Below are 26,886 nucleotides of genomic sequence, written 5' to 3'. Positions count from 1 at the left end.
TTTTGTTTCCAGGATACAGGGCAAGAGATTGCAGAAGCATTTCCCTGGGGTCCAAATGGGGTTAATTATGAGAGCAGATGTTCAGGGTTTCAGGTTGTGCTATGCCAGCACTGAGGGCCAGATCCCAAGTGCCTGGGTGTCATTTAATAAATGTTGTGTGTGATAAACAAGGACCCCCAAAGTATGTGGGCCAGAGCAAGTCCTTGTGGTCTGGATATGATGATGATACTGTCTATGGGCAAGATCATGATTAAGTTCCAAGTATGCTAAGTTCGTGGTACCTTTCAGATATCCAAGTAGGGTTTCCATGTAGGCAGTCAGATACACAAGACTGGAGATCAGAGGAAGAATACGAGTTTGAGAATGATCAGCTGACAGCATCTGAAACCATGGGTCAGGTGTGATGGGTCCCAAACCTGGGAAGTAGTTACAAATTAAAATTCTAGCCCCCCGACCCAAACCAATGAATCAGGAATACATGGTTTAACACACCCTCCAGGCAATTCTGATGCACACAAAATTGGAGAACTACTGCTCTAATGTGAGGAACAAGGGGGTAGTGTAAATTTAGTGACAGGTGTTGGAGGGCGTTCACTTCTGAGGGCTTCAGTTTCCTATGTGACATAAGTGAGATCACCAACTGAGAGAGGTGAGACAGAGGAGCCTCACAGGTCCAGGATCAGGGAGTTTATTTATTTTTTAATTATTTTATTTTATTTTTATTTATTTGACACAGAGAGAGAGAGATCACAAGGAGGCAGAGAGGCAGGCAGAGAGAAAGGGGGAAGCAGGCTCCCCTCTGCGCAGAGAGCCCGATTCGGGGCTCGATCCCAGGACCCTGAGATCATGACCCAAGCCAAAGGCAGAGGCTTAACCCACTGAGCCACCCAGGCAGGATCAGGGAGTTTAAAGTAGCCATTGACCAGCATGATGTGGTTGGGTCACTAAGGAATGCTGGGGTTGGTGGCATGAATAAGGACTGGTAACTCTTTCCTGGTTGTGTGGCTTCCTCCAACACCTCTTGGCCATCAGAGTAAAATACTGAAGAAGACATATCACTGGGCTCATCTAGGGGTGGGGCTTTGCCAGGTAGGGCCAAGGGTGAAAATATAGAGGGGCAAGGGAGTTCGGGATATTGTCAAGACACTTGTTGAAATGAAGGGCCATACAGCTGAAAGTGGAGAGGAGGGGCTGACACGTTGGAAAAAGGGAATTGACCTGGAGGTACCAGGAGCCTAAGACATGGTGGTAAGGAGCTAGACAGGGTGATGGCTGCAAGGTTAGAAGATAGGGGCTGAGTCAGGAGGCTGACTGAAGGATTTTCAAAGAGTGGTTGCTTCAGATGACAAAGTCCAGGATGTGACAAAGGGAATGGGCGGCTGGCTGGGAGTGCAGAAGGTCATGGGACGATGTCACCAAGTTGTTGAGAGGCCAGGTGGGGAATGGGTCCTCTGTGTGGACAAGGAGATGGGGAGACACAGTCCACTGGGTGCCACTGTCCCCTTGAGCGAGGTAAGAAGATCTGGCATGTGGCGGACAGTAGCAAAGAGGAAAAGGGCAATTTAGCTGAGGCAGGGGGCTATTTTAAACACAAACCTGGGGACTGGAGGAGGTGTAGTTTGGAAGCAGCAATCTGGAGCAAGGAAAGCACTCACACCCATAAGAAAATAAACAGCTCTTATTTCAGAAGACAGCAGAAAAGGTAGTGCCCCCAGGGGAGAGTTACATTTCAGCTAAAGTCTGGAAGTGAGGGGAGCACACTAAGGAGAAGTTAAGGGTATGAGGAGGTCCGAAGTTTATTAGAGGGCATTAGGGTAGCTTCAGGAGGGGGCAAGTGGAGGGCTGGGTCAGGACCAGAGTACAGAGTATCACAGAGACAACAATGCTATAGAGTAAGTGGGCTAGGGCATTTACATTTTCACTTAAATGATCAAAACAGGAATAGGAGGAAGGCTGGATTTCGTTGAGTCTCTTGGAAGGGGTAAAAAGTGGTGATTAAGGATATGGCCTCTGGGGAAGCCTGGCTAGCTCAGCTGGAAGAGAATGGACCCTTGATCTCGGGGTTATGAGTTCAAGCCCCATGTTGGGTGTAGAGATTGCTCAAAATTAAATAAATAAACTTTTGAAAAAAGATTTTATTTGGGGCACCTGGATGTCTCAGTGGTTAAGCCTCTGCCTTCAGCTCAGGTCATGATCTCAGGGTCCTGGGATTGAGCGCCATATCGGGCTCTTTGCTCAGCAGGGAGCCTGCTTCCCCCCTCTCTCTCTGCCTGCCTCTCTGCCTACTTGTGATCTCTCTCTCTGTCAAATGAATAAATAAAATCTTTTAAAAAAGATTTCATTCATTTATTTGAGAGATAGAAAAAGCACCAGCTGGGAGAGGGACAGAGGGAGAAGCAGACTCCTCTGCTGAGCAGGACCATGACCTGAGCCAACATAGATGCTCAGCCAACTGAGCCTCCAAGGTGCCCCAATAAATAAACTTAAAAAAAAAAAAAAAGGATGTGGCCTCCAGAGCAGAGCTGACAGCATTCAAATCCCACCCTTGTCATGTTCCAGCTGTCTATAACCTTGGACAAGTTCTCTCTGGGCCTCCATTTCTGCTTCTGTAAAACGGAGATGACAAGAGTACTGACCTCACAGGGCTGCTGTGGGCATTAAATGACTCTGTGTGTTAAATGTCTGGGTAGTGGCCTCACACACAATCGGTAGTGGCACCCAAGCCTGGCGCAGCTGCCGCCTCCCCGACTTGGACCCTACCCCTGTGCTAGACAGAAAACGCAAGTGGCAACCACTTGGATGGGAAGGACAAGTTTCACAAGTAGGTGGGAATGCAAGAATTATATGGAGACACCAAGAAGATCCCAGTGGGGGGAAAATGGATTCTTTCGGGTAATAGCTGGCTGATACTTCCTATTAGTGGGAGCTGGATGAGAAGGCTTCATTCCCTGAGATCACAGAAGGTTATATTGCTACACATCAGGCCAATTATGGCTTCTCCAATGAGGGTGAGTCTAGCCCTACTGTAAATGTATGAAGGTATAAATGCTAGGGATGCAGAGGAACTTCTGCAAAGAAAAGCCTCAAGCCTGCTGATCCCAAAAGGGGAGAGATAAAAGGAAGGAAGAATCTAGATGGTTTCATGTTGAAGAAGAGAGAAATACAAATGTATTTTATGTCTGATTTACCTCCAGACATTACAGTGGATGAATTGGTACAACTTTTCCAAATCCTGCATTATTATGAGAGATTCTCGAACAAACTCAAGGATACCAAGCTTTGCACAGATAACCAAAGGGATCTTAAAGGAGATGGGCTTTGCTGTTACTTGAAGAGGGGGTCTGCAAATCTTGCATTAAAGTTTTTAGACAAAGATGCAATTAGGGGCTCCTAAGTTCATGTCAAGGTTGCAAAGTTTCAAGCTGAAGTAAGAATATGATGCCTCAAAAAAGAAGTGCAAAGACCACAAGAAGACAACCTTCCACACCACAATTACAGCAGCTCAGCCCAGGTGTCTGCTCTCTGCAGGTCCTGGATGAGGCCCTGGAGCTGCAGAGCAAAGAATTAGAGAGAATCGGGAATAAAAATGGAAACAGTGACATCTTCTGGGTAAAATGATTACAAGTCTTCAGAAACTAAAGGAAGAAAAGGAAGCTTGGAACCAAGAAAGGCTTCAAGGCAGTTAATCAAGCCTTGGAGTAATCAGGAAACCCAGAGATTTGAAGAATAGGATACAACTGGACACGAGGAAGAAATCAGGTGGTGTCAGAAGCAATTGCCAAGGGGCTCAAGCACAGGGGCATAGGGGAGAGCTGGTGACGATGCCCATAGGTGCTAAGTTTGCAGGACTTGTCCTGGACTATTAATGAGGCCAAGCAGAGGCCAAGGGCTGAGCCCCTGTCCTATCCTTATAGGGAGGTCCGCCACAGGATCCTGGGAGATAAATGGGAGGACGACATCTTCTCAAGTCTTCTCTGTGCAGATGTGGGGATCTCCCACCTCCGGACTACTGGCCTATCCATATTCCCTTCAAGGAGCTGCTGTCTCTCCCTCTCCTACAGGTGATCTATACCAAGGCTCTGCAGTACCCAGATGAGAGCCCTGGCGCCCGAATGCTCCATGATCATCTCTGTAGCTGTCCCCCAGGAGCAGTGTCAACATCCTCTGACCCTGACCCAGACGCTGAACTTAAAGGTGAACTCTGATCCTAATTTCGTTTTAGAGACAATACGATATTGCAGTTCCATAAACTCATGATGCCTTCCCTTCCCCAAACCCAGTGTCATATATATCCAAAGCATGTGAAAATACACAAAACAGAATTTGAAAAAATTAAATGAAAAAAAAAACAGAAAAATACACATTCATAGTGAGTGACTTTGGCACACCTTTCTCAATAAGTGATAGAAAAAAAAAACCACAAGGAAAAATCAGAAAAGATATAGAACACCTGAAGAACACAGTTAACAACTTGACCTATTTGACAAATACAGAACACTTGCCCCAGCAGCAAAAGAATCCACATTCTTTTGTATATCAAATTTTATTTACTAAAAATTACCCTATGCTATGTCACAGAACAAACTTCAGAAAGACAAAGGATTGAAACCATTCAGTACATGTTTTCCAGGAGGTAGAAATCAAGAATAAAATAAGAAAATACTGAACTGCTCCAGTGTCAAGCCATATACTCCTAAATAATCCTTGGATTATGGAAGCTACAACAGCAGAAATTAGGAAATCTTTTGAATTGAATAACAATAGAAAGAGATCAAAGATATCAGAACGTATGAGACATAACCGAACAGTGTTTAGAGGGGAAGTTACAGCATTGAGTCCATATGCTGGAAAAGGAGACAGGGTTGACAACCAATGATTCGAAATTCAGGTTAGCATATCAAACTCAAACACAGCTATGGAAGAAACAGTAAAGAGATGGCATCAGTAAAAAAAAGAAAAGGCAAATCCAATGAAGAAATTCAACAAAGTTGGGGGGGTGCAAAAATCAGTGCCTTGGACAGGGTAAGCCCTTGATATGCGGCAGTAACATTATTGTCACTCAGAGAGGGTGGACACACTGGGCTCACAGGCATCTTGGATGCTCGCCCTGGAGTAGACTGGTCCAAAGCTTGCAGATCCCACCCTGAGCGTTGCCACATGAGATTTGGGACGGGGAGTTTGAGAAAGGGAAATGGAGCATAAACAGGGGTTGCAAAAGAGGCAGAGGGAGAAGCAGACTCCCTGCTAAGCAAGGAGCCCGATGTGGGGCTCAATCCCAGGACCCCAGGATTTTGACCTGAACTGAAGGCAGACACTTAACCGACTGATCCCCCCAGGCACCCCAACCCTTGTGATTTCTATCCATGACCGTCACAGGTACTGCCAGTTCTGCTGTAGTTTATTGCCTACACTTTTCATTAGAGGAATGCTAAGTGTCCATTCGAAGTTAGTGAAAATAAATTTTTTAAAAAATTTCCCCGATCCTGGGGCGCCTGGGTGGCTCAGTGGGTTAAAGCCTCTGCCTTCAGCTCAGGTCATGATCCCAGGGTCCTGGGATCGAGCCCCGCATCAGGCTCTCTGCTCAGCGGGGAGCCTGCTTCCCACTCTCTGCCTGCCTCTCTGCCTACTTGTGTTCTCTGTCTGTCAAATAAATAAATAAAATCTTTTAATAAAATAAAATAAAATTTCCCCGATCCTCATTCACAGAGCCTTTAGGATCTTGGTTAAAGGCCCTGCAGGGGAACCCAGCAATGTCTGAGTGGAAAGGGAGCCAGGCTAGGAGACCATGTTGCTGCCTGCCCGTGAACCTGGGACCCTTGGTCCCTGCTACCTAGATCCTGGAACTGTCCTGGCTTCTGTCTTTTCCAAAGGCTACTCGTTCAGTTTTTCCTTCACTTCTGTAAATATCCTTCCAATAATTTATTCTAACCTCTTAGAATTAATTTGTTATTTCTCTACAGATAGCTACTGCCACAGGCCCACAACTCCCAGCCTAGAGTCATGGAACAAGAAGTGAGTGTGGACAGAGAAGTTTCAAGACACTGAGTGGCTGTGTGGTGTTGGGACTCATTTACTTATTCAAGCATATGAAAGAGAAAGAACACCTCACAGGGCAGGGGTGTGAATTCAGTAAGATGAAAGGTCTACTCTATGATCAAGAACTTTGATTTAGTCTCTGCTGAATCCTATCAGTGCCTATCATAGAACACAGAAGGGGATCAATAAATATGCTTTGGCTTAAAGAATACTATATATGAAAACACTTGGGGAACTCCAAAATGTAACATGAATTGCTGTACCCATTATTCCCAGGATGAAAAGAGTTGATATCTACTCCCCCCTCGAAGTTTTGTCTTGGGCTTGCTTTTTCCTTCTTTCCTTGAATCTTTACCCCAGATCTATGTTGGAATCTGGCTAATTTGCCTGCTTCCCCTTTTGACTGATCTTCTGAAATAAAAAAAAGCCACCCTTCTTACGCAGAGGGCAGGTGGGCCAATAATAGGATGAGGAGAAAGGGGGGTGTCCCTTATCTCTTTTGTCCTCAGTCAATAGTCCTGAAATTGATGCTGGGATGGAAACCCCCATTTTGTGCAGATACAGAGCTGTTAAACACTAAGTGTTTTCCAGAGAGTTCAGGTAAGAAATAACTCAGGGCAAGTCGAGGGTACAGACGTAGAGAAATAGAGGGAAATGCTATTTCTTTAAAGGGTCAAGGATCCTTGAGCAGTGCCGGAGAAATTTGAGGGGCAGTGATATTTGCCAGAAGTTGGGTTTCAGCCTGGAGATCACAAGGTTCTATCTAAGCCAAAGGGTTTTTAGGCTGGGGCGCCTGGCTGGCTCAATCAGTAGAGCTTCCAGCTCTTGATCTTGGAATTGTAGGTTTGGTCCCGATTTAGGTGAAGAGATTGCTTAAAAAAATAATAATCTTGGGGCGCCTAAGTGGTTCAGTCAATTAAGCATCAGACCCAACCTAGGCTCAGATCTGGTGCCCTCTCCCCTTGGGCTCCAGGCTGGGCGTGGAGCCTCCTTAAGATTCTCTCTCTCCCTCTGCCCTTCCCCACATGTACTCTCTCTCAAATAAACAAAATCTCTCTTAAAAATCCTTCTAAAGACTTTTTTAAAAATTTTTTTAAGATTTGATTTATTTGTCAGAGAGAGAACACAAGCAGGGGGAGCAGCAGGCATTGGGAGAACCAGGCTCCCCACTGAGCAGGGAGCCCCCATATGGGACTCAATCCCAGGACCCTGGGACCACGACGTGAGCTGAAGACAGATACTTAACTGGCTGAGCCACCCAGGTGTCCCTGAAAACATCTTTTTAAAAGGGGGATAGGCAGGCTGAAAGAAAACAACTTCAGTCGTTTCAGCGTGATGGAAGCACGGGAGAAGCTTCGCAGCCGCCTCCATCAAGACTAAGCAGCTGGGAATAACTCCATCTCCTGGTGGATGCTGCTCCCTGGAGGTCGATATGGGTATCGCGGCTCCCTTTCACGCTATTCTGTCTCATCGAGTCCGGAGACTGTTGAGTTTAAAGAGTTCTTATGGATCCCCGGGGAGATCCATGTCCCCGAAAACTGTGCGTTACAATAAAACGTAAATGCCTTCTGGTCCCCTAATCAAGAGCCTCCTCATACTCCAGCACTGCCCCTCAGTGAGCCCCGTAAAATAACGCGCTTATCGGTCGTCTGAATATTTGCGTTCCGGGATGGACAGAAGCAGTCTGTACTAAAATCAGAGTGCCTGCCCGCACAGCCCTTCTCCCATAGACGCATTAGTTGACTTCCGATTAAGTCGCCTGTCTTGGAGGAAGTCCCCCACGTAGGGTATAAGGGGACCCTTTCTGTAAGGAAACTGCTCTTTGTCAAAACAGCCTGTACCTTGCCTGTTCCAAGCCCAAAACCCTGAGCGAACCTTCTCTGTGCACCTCACGCTGAGGCTGGAGTCAGATCAAATGTAAGCACCAGATCCGCTAAGGCTGAAAACTAGAACCGGGGGCGGGTGTAGCTGGGCGAGGAATGATGAGCGCGAAAGGAAGGCAGAGGGACAGAGGATTCCCGAGGCGAACTTGCGGCCCTCGGAGCCCAGCACCCCAACACTTAGCACGCAGCAGGCCTCAGGGAACGTCTGGGGCAGAGTCAGGCAGGATAACACTGGAAGGACGCCGAGAGCAGGGTGTCAGGGGCGGTGGCGCGGGCTAAGGTCAGTTAAGGACACTGCCCCGGTTCCGCCCCTGAGGCGTCTGGGCCAATCAAGAGCCGCCCACAGTCCCCGCCCCACCCCCCGCACTTCGGCCCGGACGGGCAAAGCAGAGGAAGCTGCTCCGAGGTCTGGCTTCCAATTAGAGCGCGCCTCTCGGAGATGGGCGGAACCCAAGGAAGGCGGGAGCGGGAAAAGGCCCCTCCCGCCACGCCCCCGCCCCCTGGCAGCCAATCGGAAGAGCCTGCCGGCCAGGACCGTTTCAATTCCCCCTCCCGACGTGCCCACCTCCCTCTTCAGTGCGCTCGCGGGGGGCGGTCGGGAACCCAGCGCTTAGGAAACACGGGGAGGTTTTGAGGATTCTTCTCCTCCCTGACTCTGCGGCTGGGCCTGTATCCAAAGGGCCCAAGCAGGGGGTAGAATTCGTTTTCCTTCCCTAACTCGCTGGGGCCTGGGAAGGAATGCTCAGGCCCAAGGGGAGAAGGAAATATCTCCAAATTACCATTTTCTCCAGACTGCCTGCGCCTTACCCCTTAAAACTTAAAGGCGCCTCCCTGTCTCTCGGGTCTAGAGTCTGAATTCAAATGAGGTGTACAGGTGCTCCAAGTTAAACACAGAAATGTATGAAATAGGGACTCTGGAAACCTGTCCTACCATTGCCCCTGTCCTACCCCAGCAAGGGTTGTGCCAGCCACAACTGGAGGAACTAAGAGCTGATGTTGAAGGAGAGGGGGCAGTCCCAGGGTCAGCTTGGGGGGAGGGATGCAAGGAAAGCCCGTGTTGGGGAGCCAAGATAACAGTATATATGTACGTGTGTATATAATTTATTTTTATTTTGAGGCATTTGCCATAACTTCCTCCATCAGGCTGGTTACTCATGAACTAGTCCCCTCTCTAAAACCAATGCAGCCACTTCTTTGCCGTGAAGCAGCTCGAGGTTAAAGGTTACTTTCTGTACCTCTCCTTTCTGGACACCCACCAGGAGGTAAGCCCAGGAGATAGCCACAGCAGAAAGGTGACCCTGGAGCAGAAATGGGGGCCTGCTGAAGGCCCAGGAGGGAGGGAGGAAGGAGATGGGAGAAGAGTGTTATGTCATATTAAATATTTATTGTTTTCTGCAGACTGGCCTCGGAGTAACTCTCAAGCCAAGAGGAATCGGATTGGTTAGTGTTCAAGTTTCTGAGATCTTAGGTCAAAAAGCTACAGAAAAGAAATCACTGAGTAGAAGAAAAAAATCAATGACTTGCCTTGCCATCAAGTCCAAGAGTTGAGGCTCTGTGCCTCAGGACATTGGTGACAAGAGTTGAGTAAACCAGAGACTGAGACACTGAAGGTTTTACTTGGGGAAGAGAATCTGGGTGTGGGGGGGAAGAGTGGTGAAATTGGGAAAATGATAAAGACTGTTTTGGAACCCCAGGAGAAGTGGTCCTGGGAACCTAAAAACAAGGGGATCCAGCTTATCCTGACGAGGCAGGGTCCAGAGAATGAAGGCAGGGTGAGGCATGTCAAGGACCTGGGAGGCACACGGAAAACTGGTGAGGAAACCCCAGGTGATGAAGAGGCTGGGACGGGGTCTAGAAGTCCATTAGAGAAGGCCATTGGGTCCCAGGGTCCGGCACATCAGAAGTTGGGCTTGTGCTTCTTGAGCTCCACCATAAGGTGATGAATGTTGATGAGCTCAGCCCGGGCAGGTAGAGCACGGAGCTGGGGCTGAGAGAGCACCCGGTGGAAGCGATGATAGAGCTGGATCAGCTGGGTCAAAGCTCCCTGGGCAGACAAAGTCATGCAAGGGTCAAGCTGTGGGGTGGTGCTAGAGATGACGTTGGGAATCTGGCTAGGGCTCATCCAGAACTTTAGGCATGCTGGATATTGAAGATCAAGGGTCACCCGGACGATGCTGAGCCCAGGGAAAGCCACTAGTAACAGGGGTGGGGGGTGGAAGGAGGGAGGCCCGGGAGCTGCAAGTCACCTGGATGATACTGGTTCCATTTCTGAAGTTGGTGAAACTCCGCATTACATCCTGACTCAGAGACTCCACTGATGATTTCCAGGAACTACCAAAGCCACGGATCAGCTGAGTAACCCGGGCTGATGGCAGAAGGAAAAGAGAGAGGGTGTCAGAGGAGAACTTGGCTAGGTGATCTTTGACCCCTAAGTCCTCCGCAAGGCACAGCCCTCCTCACCACCTGACCCCATTTGCCTGCTCTACGCACCCCACCGTGGAATCTGCATCCTCTCATTTTTCTTTTCCACGCCCCTTACCACTGACCCCACCACTACCACATCATCTTCATACCTTCTTCCCCTCGAAGTCGCTCAGCCTGTCCACGCTCAATCAAAGCCTCAGCTTCCTTCACAAATGCCACCAGACCCCCAAAAGGGGGAGACAATAACTCTTCAATGAATTCCTGTAGAAATAAACGCACACACACACACACACACACAGAGTCAAGTGTCCTGGTGTCAACAGATTTCCCCACTTGTGGCATCATGACTGACCAGGTCCCAGAATACTCCCAGAGCAAATTATATACTTTAAGACACCACTGGTCTCACAAGAGGTAGGGAAATCTCCAAGGACTACCCCTGCTTCAAAAACAAAAACCAAAAAACTAAACTTGGGCTGGGTGCAGAGCAATGAGAAAGTGGGATCAGGGCTGGAACCAGAGGGGTGGGCAGCTGGGCAAAGCAGGGCCGCCAGAAGGCAAATGGCCATGGCAACTCTACTATCTGGAAACCGAGCCTGATGCCAGACTCAAGTAGAGAAGCAGAGCCTGTGTCTCTCACAAGAGCCTCAAAGGCGTGCTGATGTAGATGGCGGTGGATTGCATCTCTCAGCTACCGCAAAAGCAGAGGCAAATCCTCTCGACAGAAAAAAATATCCTCAATCCCATCTTAGGCCCATATGACTCCTCCTGATTAAAACCAAGCAATGAGGGGTGCCTGGGTTGCTCAGTGGGTTAAAGCCTCTGCCTCTGGCTCAGGTCATGATCCCAGGGTCCTGGGATCGAGCCCCACATCGGGCTCTCTGCTCAGCAGGGAGCCTGCTTCCTCCTCTGTCTCTCTGCCTGCCTCTCTGCCTACTTGTGACCTCTGTCTGTCAAATAAATAAATAAAATCTTTAAAAAAAAAAAAAAAGCAACGATCTCAAAGATTGTCAGACCCATAAAAAAGGAAACTACTATGAGAGGCAAGAGACAATAAGCAATGGACTTAGACCTCCAAAGACTGCCAACATCAGAACTGTCAGATACATAGAGGTTGTACATTCTGTATGAAACATTCAGGGAATTAAAAATATGACACAAAGATGATGAGTCAACAAGATGAGGAATGGACATGAAACAAAATTAAATTTTTAAGAAAGGACAAAAATTTTAAATGTTTTTAACTTTAAAAAGTCAATAGGTTAAACAGCATATTAGAAATACCTGAAGAATGATGACACTGAGAAGTATGGAAATCTAATTCATGGGATGTGGGCAGTAAGCACTAACGGCTACTGACAGAAAAGGAACCAAGAAGACATTCTGTGCCCCTGATGGAAGTACACACCACTAGCTCTCAATTATCCTCAAAAATAAAGACCCTAACTGCAATCTGATCAAGCCTTTTCCTCTAACCACACATTAATTAGAAAAAAGAAACAGCATTTAACCACACCACGGAATGTGATCCGCAAAATCCAGACTGTACTTTATTCTACATGACAAATGACTCAGTGACTCAGTTTCTTCCACAGATAAATTGCAGATGAGGGGAGCAAAGATGCACTCTATAGATTATAAAGACACATATGTATGGACCATACACGGGTGCTTATTTGAACCATAAAGAATCATTTACGGGATAACTGGGGAAATCTGAGCACTAGCTCTTTTAAGTGAGATATTTTTTAAACTTATAATATTATGTTGTGATTTTTATTTTTTTATTTTTATTTTTTTAAAGATTTTGTTTATTTATTTGACAGACCGAGATCACAAGTAGGCAGAGAGGCAGGCAGAGAGGTGGGGGAAGCAGGCTCCCTGCTGAGCAGAGAGCCCGATTCGGGGCTCGATCCCAGGACCCTGGGATCATGACCTGAGCTGAAGGCAGAGGCTTTAACCCACTGAGCCAACCAGGTGCCCCTATGTTGTGGTTTTTAAAGATTTTTATTTATTTTATTTATTTTATTTATTTGACAGATCACAAATAGGCGGAGAGGCAGGCAGAGAGAGAGGAGGAAGCAGGCTCCCCGCTGAGCAGAGAGCCTGATGCGGGGCTCGATCCCAGGACTCTGGGATCATGACCTGAGCCGAAGGCAGAGGCTTTAACCCACTGAGCCACCCAGGCGCCCCTGTTGTGGTTTTTAAAACACATTCTGATACAGATGGAAGTGAAGTAAGATTTAATTCAAAATAAATGGGGGTGGGGAGCATGGGTGGCTCAGTCCGTTAAGCATCTGCCTTCAGCTCAGGTCATGATCCCAGGGTCCTGGGATTGAGCCCCACGTCAGACTCCCTGCTCAGCAGGGAGCCTACTTCTCCCTCTCCCTTTGCCCCTCCCCCTGCTTGTGCTCTTTCTCTGTCAAATTAATAAAATCTTAAAAAAAAAAAACTGGGGGGCAGGCACAGGAGGATGAGCAATGGGTGCTAACAGAGATGAAATAAATCAGTAGTTACTGATTGAAGATCTGTGATGGCACCGGGGGGGGGGGGTCCACTATGCTACTCTCTTTTTCAAATAAATAAATAAAATCTTAAACAAGTAGAACAGAAATAAAATACTGGTTAATAATTAGCACAGAAGGCAGAAGGGGGAGGAATGACTGGAGCACTAAAGTATTTTCAATGTTTTAAAGTCTACGTATTGCTTGGGAGAGCAGTTAAATATTAAGTTTAAATGCTAAGCCAAATATGCAAAGAAGTTAAAGGGCAAATTCTAGAAGAATGGAATATGAAATCCAAACAGTCAGAAAAAAACACGTAGTAAGAAAAACAAAGGCAAAAGGTACAACACACACAGGACAAACAGAAAACTAAAGAAAGTAGGGGCACCTGGGTGCCACAGTTGGTTAAACATCCAACTCCTAAAAAAAAAAAAAGAAAAGAAAAGAAAACATCAACTCTTGACTCTGGCTCAGGTCGTGAGCTCAGGGTGGTGAGATCAAGCCCTGCAGCTGGCTCCACGCTTAGCGTGTAATCTGCCTGAGATTCTCTCTCCTTCTCCCTCTGCCCCTCCTGCTTGTGCGCTCTCTCTCAAAACAAAAAAATAAATCTTTTTTTTTTAAGATTTTTTAAATTTATTTGACAGACAGAGATCACAAGTAGGCAGAGAGGCAGGCAGAGAGAGGGGGGAAGCAGGCTTCCCACTGAGCAGAGAGCCCGATGTGGGCCTCGATCCCAGGATCCTGGGATCATGACCTGAGCCGAAGGCAGAGGCCTTAACCCACTGAGCCACCCAGGCGCCCCACAAAAAATTTTATCTTAAAAAAAGGGAAAAGATGGGGCACCTGGGTGGCTCAGTGGGTTAAGGCCTCTGCCTTCGGCTCAGGTCATGATCCCAGGATCCTGGGATCGAGGCCCACATCGGGCTCTCTGCTCAGTGGGAAGCCTGCTTCCCCCCTCTCTCTGCCTGCCTCTCTGCCTACTTGTGATCTCTGTCTGTCAAATAAATAAATAAAATCTTTTAAAAAAAAAGAAAAGAAAAGAAAACCAAAGATGGTAGAAAAAGTCCAAATGTAACACTAATCGTCATAAAAATAAACAGATTAAATCACAAATTAAAAGGCAGACAACCCAATTTTTTAAAAATTTCAGCTACATGCTATTTATAGAAGACTTAAAACGTGAAAACATAAAAAGGCTGAAAGTAGAAGAATGGAGATCAATTAAAAGGTAAATATTAACCAAGCTAAAGCTGACAGAGCTATGTTAGTACCAGATGTAACAGGCTTTAAGACAAAATTATTAGAGCTAAAGTGGATCACTATCTCGTGACAAATATTTCAAGTCACCAGTAAGATCTAAGAATTCTAACCTTTTAGGAATTTAGATAAAATAAATGGAAACTATATAAAGCAAAAGTTGATAGAACTGCAGTGAAAAAGTGACAAATCTATAAATTTCAAAACATCTGGGACGCCTGGGTGGCTCAGTTGGTTAAGCAGCTGCCTTCGGCTCAGGTCATGATCCCAGCGTCCTGGGATCGAGTCCCACATCGGGCTCCTTGCTCGGCAGGGAGCCTGCTTCTCCCTCTGCCTGCCACTCTGTCTGCTTGTGCTCACTCTCGCTCCTCTCTCTCTCTGACAAATAAATAAATAAATAAATCTTTAAAAAAAAAAATTTTTCAAAACATCTCTCTCAACTATTAATAAGCCAAGCACACACAAAAATAATCAGTAGATATTTTGACGTAGATAATGTGAACAATACAACTAAAAAGCTTGGCTCTCCACACTTAGCAATTACAGAATACACATTCTCCTCAAACACATGGAACATTTACAAAAGTTGATCACGTAACTAGGCCACAAGTGAGTCTAAACAAATTTCCAAAAATCAAAACCAAAAAACCCCATTATCCATCCACAATGCAATTAAATTAGACATTAGACAACAAAAAGATAAATAAGAAATCTACTTTTGGAAATTTTAAAACACTCCTACAAAAAAATCTCATGGATTGAAGAAGAAATAACTGCAAATTCTTAGAACTTAATTATTTTATTTTTATTATTATTTTAGAACTAAATTATTTTAAAAATGCTACATATTCAAACCTGCAAAATTCAGTAAAAGCAGTAATTTGAGGGAATTCCATTGTTTAAAATCTTCAGGGATGCTTTTGCTGGCAAGTTCTATGAAGCCTCTCAAGGAAGAGATCATTTTAATCTTAACTCTTTCAGAATAGAAACAAAGAAACAAAGAAAACAAAATACTTCCTTTCCACCTCCTTCTCCAAAGCCAGTATGACTTTGGTACCAAAACCATATGAGGATACTACAAGAAAAGAATGGCCAATGGCCAATATCACCTATGCACAAAGAAGGAAAATTCTAAATGAATTAGACCAAATCCAGAATGATTTTACATTCTAAAATCTACAAGTCATAATCCATAAAATCAATAAAGAACAAAAACCATACAATTACCTCAACTATTACAGAAAAACACATTCTTTTTTTTTTTTTAAAGATTTTATTTATTTATTTGACAGACAGAGATCACAAGTAGGCAGAGAGGCAGGCAGAGAGAGAGGAGGAAGCAGGCTTCCTGCTGAGCAGAGAGCCCGGTGTGGGGCTCAATCCCAGGACCCTGGGATCATGACCTGAGCCAGAGGCAGAGGCTTTAACCCACTGAGCCACCCAGGCACCCCAGAAAAACACATTCTTAATTAAAAATTCAATGATTTTAATAAATAATAACTCTTGGCATTCTAGGAATTGAATACTAACTGCTGGTGAGGATGTGGAGAGAAAGGAACCCTCATGCACTGGTAGCGGGAAAGCAAACTGCATAGTTGCTGTGGAAAACAGTATGGAGGTTCCTCAAAAAATTAAAAACAGAATGACCACATGATTCAGTTATTCTATTACAGAGTATTGACCCAAAGAAAACAAAAACACTAATCTGAAAAGACATGCAACCCCATGTTTATTGCAGCCTTATTTGCAATAGCCAAGATATGGAAACAACTGAAATGTCCGTTGATAGATGAACAAAGATGTGGTATGTATAGACAATGGAGTATTAGCCATAAAAACAAATGAAATCTTGACATTTGCAATGACATGATGAATCTAGAAGGTATTATGCTAAGTGAAATAAGTCAGTCAGAGAAAGACAAATACCATATGATTTCACTTATGTGTGGAATTTAAGAAACAAAACAAAAAAAGTAAAATGAGAGACAAACCAAAAATCTCTTAAATACAGAGAGCAAACTGGTGGTTGCCAGAGCAGGTACGTGGGGGATGGGTGAAATAGATAAAGGGGATTAAGAGTACACTTATCTTGAGCACTGAAGAAATGTATATAATTGTTGAATCATCATATTGTACACCTGCTAACATAACACTGTATATTAATTATACTTGAATTTTAAAAAATGAATTACTGATATGTAATACCTCCTGGCATACTAGGGATTGAAAGGAATTTTCTTTTTTTTTTTTTTTAAAGATTTTATTTATTTATTTGTCAGAAAAAGAGAGAACGAGAGAGCAAGCACAGGCAGGCAGAGGCAGAGGGAGAAGCAGGCTCCCCGCTGAGCAAGGAGCCCAACGCGGGACTCGATCCCAGGATGCTGGGATCATGACCTGAGCCAAAGGCAGCTGCTTAACCAACTGAGCCACCCAATCGTCCCTGAAAGGAATTTTCTTAACCTGAGAAAGGGTAGCTACAAAACAACAGTATTACTCTTACTGGGGAAATGATGAAAGTATTCCTTTTAAAATTAGGAAAAGATAAGGTTTCTCACCATCATCATTTCGACTCGACTATTCAACTTTGTGCTGGAGGTACCATCAAGTACAGTAAGAGAATAAAGACATAAGAAATTAAAGACTTAAGGATTAGAAAATTGGAACTAAAATTGTCATGCCTACATAGAAACAAACACATACAAATCTCCAGAAATGTTATTAGAAATAGTAAATTAAGGAGGTAGCCAGCTATATGGCAATAGCATTTCCATTCCGTAGTTCAAACAACAAGAAAATTTTTCTCTAAAATGATAATATTTAAGTATCAACAGTTTACTTAAAGGACAAATTCCAAAAAGAATAGATCAGAAAGTCTGAACAATTAGAAAGAAAATAAGTAGCAATTATTCATGGTAATTCCTAGTACTCCTAGTAATTATTCCTAAATAAATGTGGATTTATTCCTAATAGGAATAACTATAGTGACATCTCCTAGCACATAGAGATTGAGAAGAATTTTCTTGACCAGATACAAGGCATCTACAAAAACACTCGCAGCAGCATTACTCCTAATGGGGCAGTGATGAAAGCATTCCTTTTAAAATCAGGAACAGGATAGGAATTCTCCCTATAACCCTTCTATTCAACTGTTCAACACTGTCAAAGAGATCCTAGGTAGAAGAGTATGAAATCAAAGATATAAGAAATTAAAGGCAAAGGACTGGAGAGGTTTTATTTACTCCTAGGAGGATGAAATCTGCATATTGAACCTGCCTAGGAATAACTCTGACAAAAGATTTGTGATGTCTTTGTGCTGAAAATTATAAAAGGTTATCAACAAACATTACAGAATATCTTAAAAAATGGGAAGCCCATGCTCATGGATGAGAATTTTCAAAATCATAAACTATCCATTCTTCCAAATTGATCCAAATTGATCAATGCATTTCCAATCAAAATCCTTAAAGTTTTTTCAATGTGAAAACTTACAAGCTCACAATAAAATTTATATGAAAAATCAAGAGGCCAATAATAAGATACTCCTGAAAAAGGCAGAATTTGTGTAATTATAAGGCATAATAACTAAAACTAAGCTATAGGTCAGACAAATTGATCAATGGAATAGAACAGAGGCAAGACACATATCTTTATAGATTTTCACGTGACAGAGGCACACTGCAGATCAAGTGGAGAAAGAGAGGGATTTCCTATAAATGGTTCAGTGCCCATCATAATCTATATATAAAACATTAAATTAGATTCCTGCTCACATCATATACAAAATCAATTCCAGGAGCTTAAATGTAAAAAAGCAAAATTATATAACATTAAGAAGAAAAAGTAGTATAATATTTTTTTGACCTTGCGATAATACGAGATTTCTTAAATGAGACAGAAAAATCAAGAAGAAATCAGTAAAGTCAATCATATTAAGAATTTTTCCACCAGAAAACAACATAAAAAAATAAAAATAAATAAAAAGATAAAGTACTGAAAGATATCTGCAACCTATATAATCAAAAGGTTGGTTTCATAAATAGAACATACAAAAAAACTCTTATAAATCCTAAAGAAATACACAAATAGCCCAATTTTAAAAAGGTCAAATGCTATGACAGATTTCTTATGGAAAAGAAAAATTTGTATGACTTTTGAACATTTGGAACGATGCTCAATCTCATTAGTAATCAAAAAATGCAAATAAAGACCCCCAACAAGATACCTACCAGAATGGCAAAGATAGTTTGATAATACTAATGTGTTGGAGAAAATATTGCTCAGTGAGAATTCTTACACATCACTGGTAAGGAAAAAAACTGGTATGCATTTAGGAAAACAATCTGACAGTATCTCATAAAGCTGAATGCTGACAAACTCTTATAAGCAATAAGCAAAAGCCTACTTCCAAGAGAAATTTTTATAAAACTTATCTCCATCTACACACACTAAAAGATGTAATTGTTCACAAAACAATTCTCACAGTAGCAAAAAAACTAGAAATAGGGGTGCCCGCGTGGCTCAGTAGGTTAAAGCCTCTGCTCAGGTCATGATCCCAGGGTCCTGGGATTGAGCCCCGCATCGGTCTCTCTGCTCAGCGGGGAGCCTGCTTCCCTTCCTCTCTCTCTGCCTACTTGTGATCTCTGTCTGTCAAATAAATAAATAAATAAATCTTTAAAAAAAAAAAAACAAAAACAAACTAGAAATAATCCAAAGGTCCACCTGAAGAATACATTATATTCACACAACATAAAATTATATAAAGTGAAAAGGAGTAAGCTGCAATTATATATCATAATATGACATATAATGTTGGAAAACTATGCATGATGGGGCGCCTGGGTGGCTCAGTCATTAAGAGTCTGCCTTCAGCTCAGGTCACGATCCCAGGGTCCTAGGATTGAGCTCCACATTCAGCTCTCTGCCTGGCAGGAAGCCTGCTTCTCTCTTTCCCACTCCCCCTGCTTGTGTTCATTCTCTTGCTGTGTCTCTATCAAATGAATAAATAAAAAATCTTTAAAAAGAAAAACTATGCATGAAAAAAAATCCTGTGATTATTTTCATGTCACTCAAAAATAAAACTAAATGGGGGTGCCTGGCTGGCTCAGTGGGTAGAACCTGTGATTCTTGATATTGGGGTCACAAGTTTGAGCCCCATGTTGGACATGGAGACTACTTAAAAAAAAGCAAATAAGGGTGGCTGGGTGGCTCAGTGGGTTAAGCCTCTGCCTTTGGCTCAGGTCATGATCTCGGGGTCCTGGGATTGAGCTCTGCATCAGGCTCTCTGCACAGCGGGGAGCCTGCTTCCCCCTCTTTCTGCCTGCCTCTCTGCCTGCTTATGATCTCTCTCTGTGTCAAATAAATAAGTGAAATATTAAAAAAATAATAATAGATTTTAAAAATAAATAAAAATTTAAAAAAGTAAATAAATACATAATAAAAACTTTAGAAGTAAATAAATAAAACTAAGTTATTATTGTTTTGCCATACTTAAAGCTGTGTTTTTAAAAGCAGGAGCATGGTAAACACAATATTTAGGTCAAGGAGAGATTTAAAAGCATGACGGGCAAGGAAATGAATAGGGTGAGGAAGAACTCATTGTTTGATGCTGGTTATCGCCAAGGTATGCAGGAGCTTCAGGGGCATGTATATCATTAAAAAAATACAAAAGAAAATAAAACAGACCAATAGTTCCAATCCTGTGTACCTGAAGCCCTTTAACTGCCATTCCCTACATACACACAGACATACACAGGACTGAAAATAGCACACAAGACTGTCCCTCTCCTCTTCCTCACCCCCCTACCTGCGTCCGAGCATTGAGCAGCTGCTGGAAACTCTCAACTTCCTTGCTGTCATCTGCAGCCCGCTCCTAAGGGAGGACAAAGGGAAATCTCAAGTGTGGGGAGAAGCAGCCCGTCACTTCAGGATATCCCCTTCCTGCCACATTTACTGTACTTGGCTGGGCAATGGGCCAGACACCACGAATAATACATGGGACAAAACCAACTCCATCTCTGTCCTTCCAGAGCCACCAGAGCAGTGGGGGAAGCCAAACCCTCTAGGAAGGGAGGAAGGGAGACGCGGCGTCTGTACCATCAGCACACCCAGCATCATGTCGTAGTTGTTGATCAGAAACACAAGCTGTTCCTTCCTTGAGGAGAACTCAGCAGCCACTCGGAGGACAAAATTCTCCACTTCCACCTGGAATAGCCAGAAGGAAGAGGTGACACGAAGAGGCAGGAGTACATGGCCCTCCTCACACTCCAGGCCACCTCGGCAGCCCTACCACTGGGAAGTCTGTCCTGCCCACGCTCACCTGTAGCTGCCCCAGCAGCTGCATTGTCCGTTCATTGGGAATCGTCTGATTGATGCTGACAAGAGCAGATGAGAACTCTGCATATCGGCGCGTGATCTGGGGGAGAGAAAGTGGGAAGAAAATCACACTGGCCCCCTGGCCCAACCAACACAGCTGCCCAAGTCCCTAGGAGCTGGCCACTCAGCCTCTGTGACTTCCACCCCCAATCCCGCTAACCAATGGTGCCTGATTCACCCTGAGTTCACACACACTCCTAGACTGCCCCCCCACACATTGTGCCCCAGGATCCAGCCAGGCCCACAGCTCACCTGGGAACCTGGCCAACCCCCACAGTGAAGCTAAGAACCCTGCCTTTCAGGAGCCCCTTTGTTACCCCTGCCCTCTCTCACATAGTGGGGCCGAGTATCCAGCCCCCCGAGGCGCTGAGGGTCAGTGCTTCGGACACTCTGGACATTCATCTCCAGGATCAGCTCAAACCGTGGCCACAGCAAGGCAAGCACCTGCTCCCAGTACCTGCAGGCTTAATCAGAATCAGAGATCAGCTGGGAAGAAATGTGGGGGCGGTCATGATGAGCACTGGGTGACACACGGAATTGCCAAATCACTGTTATTATACACCTGAACCAACTAGAACACTGTATGTTAGCTAACTGGAATTAAAATAAAAACTTTAAAGGCCAAAAAGAAATGTGGGGGAATGGTGGCGGGTTTCTGTGGGGGAGCCCAATTAACAGCTGAGGGCTGGGGGAGACAGGACTGGTATGCAAGGTGAGTCAGAAACCAGAACTATCCCCAGGCAGATCAATGGGAGGAAGAGTCAGGGTGTTGGCTCAGTAGCAGCCCAAGGGTCAGGGCAGGGTCATGTAAGACCAAGGGTTCAAGGACAGTGGGGCATCAAGGACCACAGCTCAGTGACCTGTCCAGGGCAGGAACATCCCTCTTCGCTGCAATGTTGCGGAACCGGAGGACAATGTGGATACAGAGAAAAACAGCAATGGCATCGTAGCAGTCCGTGAGATAGGACTCCAGGTGTTTCTATGATTCAGGGACAGAGTATTGGAAAAGGATGTTTGTTACTCTGTCGTTCCCAGTGGCTACAGACAAATGCATGTGCTCCTCTGGGGATGCAGCACTGGAAGGGAGGGGAGTGAGCTCTCGGGAAATGCCCCCTCTTTCCCTGTCCACCGGGCCACTCAGGTAGTCTTGTTGCCTTGCTCATCAGGGTCCATGATCCCAAGCCCATCACAGCAGAAGTCAGGGCTGAGCACCACTTCGGGGACCCTTAGTTTTTAGATGCTACTGCCTCGGTGTGGGTCAATAGCAGGGGTAGCCTCAGGGACCCCCAAGCTTTGAGGGTTTCATACACTCTGAGTCCAAGGCTTAGACATTTTAGAACAAGGGGGTCCTGGTTTCAGTACCACCAGAGCTATGACCCCACTAAGGTGCTGCAGAGGACTGAAGACAGAGGGATCCAAGAGCACAGGAGCTGGGGAATCTTACCAGAGTCATGCCGAGTGTGCGACCCATGACAGCATGGAAGAGATCATGTGCAGCCGAGCCAGACACAACAAAGAATTCACAGATGAAAAGGTATTCACGGCAGGAATTGTCTAGGAGGGCGTAGTGCTGGCTGCGGAAGAGGGCCTCAAATGGATACTAGGATGGGAGAGGTGAAGAAGAGAAATTGAAGGGATGGACCCCAACACTGACTCTATAGATATTAATGGAAAAATCAATGAGCCTGGGTAATGAGAGCTCAGGAGGCCCTTCCCATCTAACCCAAGTGCAGGCTGTGATGGAGCATCCCGAATGGGTACTGAAAGGGGGAGAGCGATGGGGGCACAAGAGAAGAGCCCACCCCCACCTGCTGTCACTATGCCACCCACCTCCACAACCTGCCTCTTGACACTCCCCTCAGCCAGTCTCCCCCTCTACCTGTCCTGAATTCCATGGTCTCAAGCCTCTTTACAACACAGAACACTTCAGTGACCCAAGAAGGCCACTCCCAGTTCTAAGGGGATTGATACAGGGGACTGCAGGCTGGGAAGTTTTGCCCACAGATCTGGTCTCCCCCACCCATGCTCGGTGTCCCCCCATGACTGACTCTTGTTCCCTCTCCTACCCTCTGTTCTCCCCGCTGGGCAGCATGGGGCACCAAGATGGGGGCCTCCAGTTCAGTGGGGGAGATGACAGAACCACGGGTCCCCAGGGTGAAGATGGTGTTCCTGCTGCGGAGGGAAGGCTTTGAGAAGAATCGTAAAGGGTCAGAGTCAGGGAAAACAATAAGATCACAACCGTGACAGACTCAGAGGCCCAGTACCTTCAGGGACTACAGACAGCCAGACACAGCCTAGACGTCCCTCCTTCCCAGTACCAGGGCTGCACTCCCCCTGACACCTGGGAATGGGCTTCAGAGACCTTCTACCCTCCCTGACATCATGTGTCAAAAAGACATGTGCCTTTTTCTGGGGAGGGGGGGCCATAACCTTCATCACATTCTCGAAGGTTTCAGTCCCAGAGAAAAAGGCAAAAAGCAGTGTCTTTGAGGCACCCTCACTGTCAAGGACTAGAAGGTGGACTTCTCAGCTCTAGGATATCTTTCTTGGCTGTATCTTCTACACCCATTAGATCATCCTTTTCAGCGACTTCCTCGTACTAGGAAAAAAGAAAAGAGAGAACTGGTAACTGCCTCTTCCCACAGTGTGATAAAAATTTTTTTCCACCATCCAGCCTTGACCAGGGGTGGTCCCTCTTCCCAGCCCATGTGCCTCCAAAGGCCTCTCTCTCTGGCCTCACCTGCACCTTCATGAGCCGCCCCAGGTAAGAGCGATAGTAAGACAGGTAGATCTTGCTCAGTGTTTCCACATACTCATCCCTGATCTCCTTTGCTGTTGCTCGTTCATTACCCAGCAGAAACTGATAGAAGAACCTGGGGGGGGGGGCACCAGGGACAAGTCAGTGTCCCCACCTCCCCCAAGGAAGCAGACACTATCCCCTGGGCGGCTCAACAACTCCTCTCCAGCCCTTCCTTCAGGCAGTGACCTGTACTTCAGCAGTGCTGTCTGCGGGATCTGATAGTTGGTCATTGGTTTTCTGAAGGAATAAATCTTCTGCAGGATGAACTCTCGGATCTTCGTCACCGCCTAGACGGGGGGACCAGATACAGGGCATGAAGCTGCAACCTTATGACTCTGAGAAACAGTGGGGCAAGTGCCACATGTTAAATATAGGGGGATGGAGGGTGGAGAACAACTCTTCAGTATTTCCGAAATTTTTCAGGGGAACCTAGAGACATGAAGATGACCTTTGCCAGGTAAGGCAGGGTGAAGTTCTTGGGGACGGGTTACAGTGAGGACTGCCAGGGAAACCCAGGTTGAAGGTGTCAGGGATGCTGGTTCTAGTAATCTCTAGGGTATCATCCCCACCCCTCACCTTGACCCGGAGCCGGTCGAGTATGCCTCTGACGTCGGCACAGGCCGCTGTCCCTCTAGCCTCCTGCTCTCGGACTGCAGCTGCCTTGGCATCTAGCTCCTGCAGCTGCTCCAGGAACCTGGGCTCTGTCACTGGTGCCTCCAGAATTGCCCTGGGTAGCAGGGTTGGGTGGTGGGGATCAGGAGGAAGACCTGGACATCGTTAAATCCCAAATCCCATCTCTTCTATCCAGCTTTCGCCTCTCCCTTCTTATATGAATCATACAGTCAGGATACGTGTACAAATTTTCTTGTTCCTGAAACCTCCCTGCTGCCCGATGCCTGTAAGCCTTGAAACTTCCTCCAACTAAACACCCAACCCTGGATATCCCTAATCTTGGATGCCTAAAGCATGCATCAAGGTTGAGTTGTCAACCCACCCATCAAGTTTCTGGAAGGCACTTGATGACCTGAAGCCGGAAACCGATGTGGTAAGTACAGGAGGTCACCCTAGCCCATGTACCTGCTACAGACATTGGGACTCTTCAACTGACAACTCACGTGATCAGGGCAGAGGGCACTATCAGACCATCGACAAGTTCCCCCAGTTTTCCCCGAACTGCCTGGCGGTTTCGAAGCCGAATGTTCATGGCTCCTGACTGTTCCTGCAGCGTCCGGATCTCAGAGCTGATAGAGCTGAGGTCACTCTGAAAAGCTCCCAACATCTGCTCCATGCGCTGGGAGAGGACAAAGATGTTGCTGCAGTGCCACAGAGTTGCCAGGGGACAAAGGGGCCACCTAAGTTTACTGGTGAAGTCTTCAGTATCAGTCCAAGAGGGTAGCAGGTGATGAGGTAAGAGGTACCCCAAAGGTCACTGGCAAATAACATTAGTAGGACAGTAACAACAAAAAAAGGCTGCTGAGGTCATCCTGAAAGTAGATCTAACTATCCCCACCTGAGGCTAATGACCTAAAGAATGACAGGAGAGACCATGATCTGGTTCAGGGTTATTAGGAGTCACAGGTCATGGCTACTAACCTCAAGAACAGCATCGCAGGCTGTGATCTGGTTGTGCAGAGATGCTATGTTCTCACTCTCTTGGATATCTGACCCACAAAAAGTCAAGGGGCCTCACCATAAAGTTGGAGATTCTCAGACCTGCAGGACCACTCCAATTTTTCCCTGCAATGACAGAAACCTCAGAGAGAAGATTTCAGCCCCCCCTGGACTGTCTGCACCATGCTCCACAAAAATCCCCATTTTAATAACATCACCCTTTTTCTCTACTGGAGGATACAATCCCGGATGGATTTCTGCTCTATCTGCTGTAGCTCCAGCTCAACCTGCTTTGAATAGTGACGGAGATCCACACCCTGAGAGAACATAAACACGACAGGTTAGGAGAAGGCCACAGTGAAGAGACATTGAGACGGAATAACAAAGGACTAGAGGGTGAGACACCAGGGTAATATTATAAGAGCGAGAAACTGTTTCCTTTTTTTCTTCCTTGAGGGGAGGGTAAGTGGGGGGGGGGCAGATCAGTATAGCAGAAAGCCTCACCGTTTTAAGAGCTTCCTTTACTAACTCATCCTCCAGATTTGCCTGAATGTGAACTGGAAATAGAAGTTTATCATAAGGGTCCAGCTCCACAGCGCTCTCTCCCCCAAATGAACATCTGTACACCAATCCCTGCCTTACTACTTCCAGCCACCAAGCCTCTCAAATCATAAGCAGTCTGCATCCACCTTGTGCCATCACTTACCATCCACTTCATCCAGGATGAATTCATCAGAAGAGATGTCCAATTCTCCAAGTTGTAATGGCTCCTGAAGACCAGGACCACCCCCCTGGAGAGGGACAAGTTAATGGGAAAGGACAAGGAAGAGAGAGAACAAATATAATGGGAAAATCCACAAACCTTCAGGAGTGGGGGAAGGTGGGAACAGGCTGGGCTTTTACTGGGAGACATAGGTACTGAGTCAAAAAATTCCAAGAGTCTCACATTGTACCCAATCTGCTAGTTGGGGCTTCTGGGTAGGGAATATGACAAAGAGACTCTCAAGCCACCAAGACAGTAGAGGTGTCCCAATGAGGAAAATCAGGGGTTGCAGAGAACAGAGCAAAACTTACAGTTGAATGCAGGATACCCAGACTCCTGCTATCTTAGGTGTTCTATCACAATCCCTGTAGGGATTTCTTCCAGAAACGTCTGCTAAAAATGTTTCCCTGCGTGCCAGGTGCCATCTTTCATACATTCATTCATCTAATCATAACCAATAATCTACACAGTTAAGTCTTATTTCCTTCATCTTACAGCGTGGAAAGTATGACACAGAGAAGTTGGCTAACTTGCCCAAAGACACACAGCGTGCAAGAGGCAAAGGCGGAATTAGAACCCAGGCAATCTGACCATAGGTCATGTTCTTAATTTTTACACTACACTGCTTCTTTATTCTGCCCCCAAATCTGGAAGTTAACCGAAATTCTGCCCCTGGGACCTGACTCTCGGCCATTCTGATTCCCGCTCAGACTCAGGCCCTATCCCAGTTCGGGATGTGCAAAGCCATACAGGTAGCCATCACCAGTATCAGCCGCGCCCCCACCTTTGCGCCTAAACCCAGCCCAGGCCTTTCTGACGCGAGGACCATCGGACAAGACTCCGCAGGAGAAATAGTCCCGCATTCTCACCAGCGGGCCCTCCTCCTCCTCCATATCTGAGGCTCCGGCTCGCAGCATCAGCTCTCGGGCAGCTGCCGCCATGGTCGCAGCAGCGGCCATTCCGCGCAGCCTCACTTCCGGCAGCTGTCAGTCGCTGTGAGTCCGGCCCTGGGGTGGACCAACAAATCCTAGAGAGTCTTGCAGAGCGCGAAACCGTTCCCAGATATTTGAGTTAAGTTGTTTGACTCTAGCCTTTCCTTTTCGGCTTAAACACTTCACCCAGCTGTAAATGGGAATTGGACGTCTTAAGCACAATCTCACCCCGGAACCTTTGCTGCTTTCCCTCTGAAGAATTTTACGAACTGTAAAAAAATAGAGACCTCACCGGAAGTTGTGA

At 45.8% G+C, this 26,886-nt stretch overlaps 1 protein-coding gene across 2 annotated transcripts; it reads right to left on the bottom strand.

Annotated features, from left to right (window-relative positions):
• Positions 1 to 9,283: 9,283 nt before the first annotated feature.
• On the bottom strand, positions 9,284 to 26,855 carry VPS52 (VPS52 subunit of GARP complex). Of its 2 annotated transcripts, XM_080805197.1 has the most exons (20): positions 26,520 to 26,855; positions 25,594 to 25,678; positions 25,392 to 25,444; positions 25,129 to 25,204; positions 24,870 to 24,937; positions 24,392 to 24,567; positions 23,853 to 24,003; positions 23,463 to 23,563; positions 23,217 to 23,349; positions 23,018 to 23,075; positions 22,543 to 22,676; positions 21,921 to 22,076; positions 21,337 to 21,455; positions 20,810 to 20,933; positions 20,421 to 20,516; positions 20,198 to 20,305; positions 19,908 to 19,973; positions 10,493 to 10,604; positions 10,166 to 10,284; positions 9,284 to 9,963 (listed from the first exon to the last, which is right to left on the bottom strand). In XM_080805197.1, exons 1-20 carry the CDS (start codon positions 26,607 to 26,609, stop codon positions 9,817 to 9,819), a joined length of 2,172 nt encoding a protein of 723 aa, XP_080661323.1. In that variant the 5' UTR covers positions 26,610 to 26,855; the 3' UTR covers positions 9,284 to 9,816. The 2 variants fall into 2 exon arrangements, with proteins under 2 accessions (XP_080661323.1, XP_080661324.1); XM_080805198.1 differs by lacking the exons at positions 25,392 to 25,444; positions 26,520 to 26,855 and having other exon boundaries at positions 25,594 to 25,926.
• Positions 26,856 to 26,886: the final 31 nt, after the last annotated feature.

Source organism: Martes martes (assembly GCF_963455335.1).
Source record: "Martes martes genome assembly, chromosome: 6".
Taxonomy (NCBI): Eukaryota; Metazoa; Chordata; class Mammalia; order Carnivora; family Mustelidae; genus Martes; species Martes martes.
This window is presented reverse-complemented; position numbering and strand designations above follow the sequence as displayed.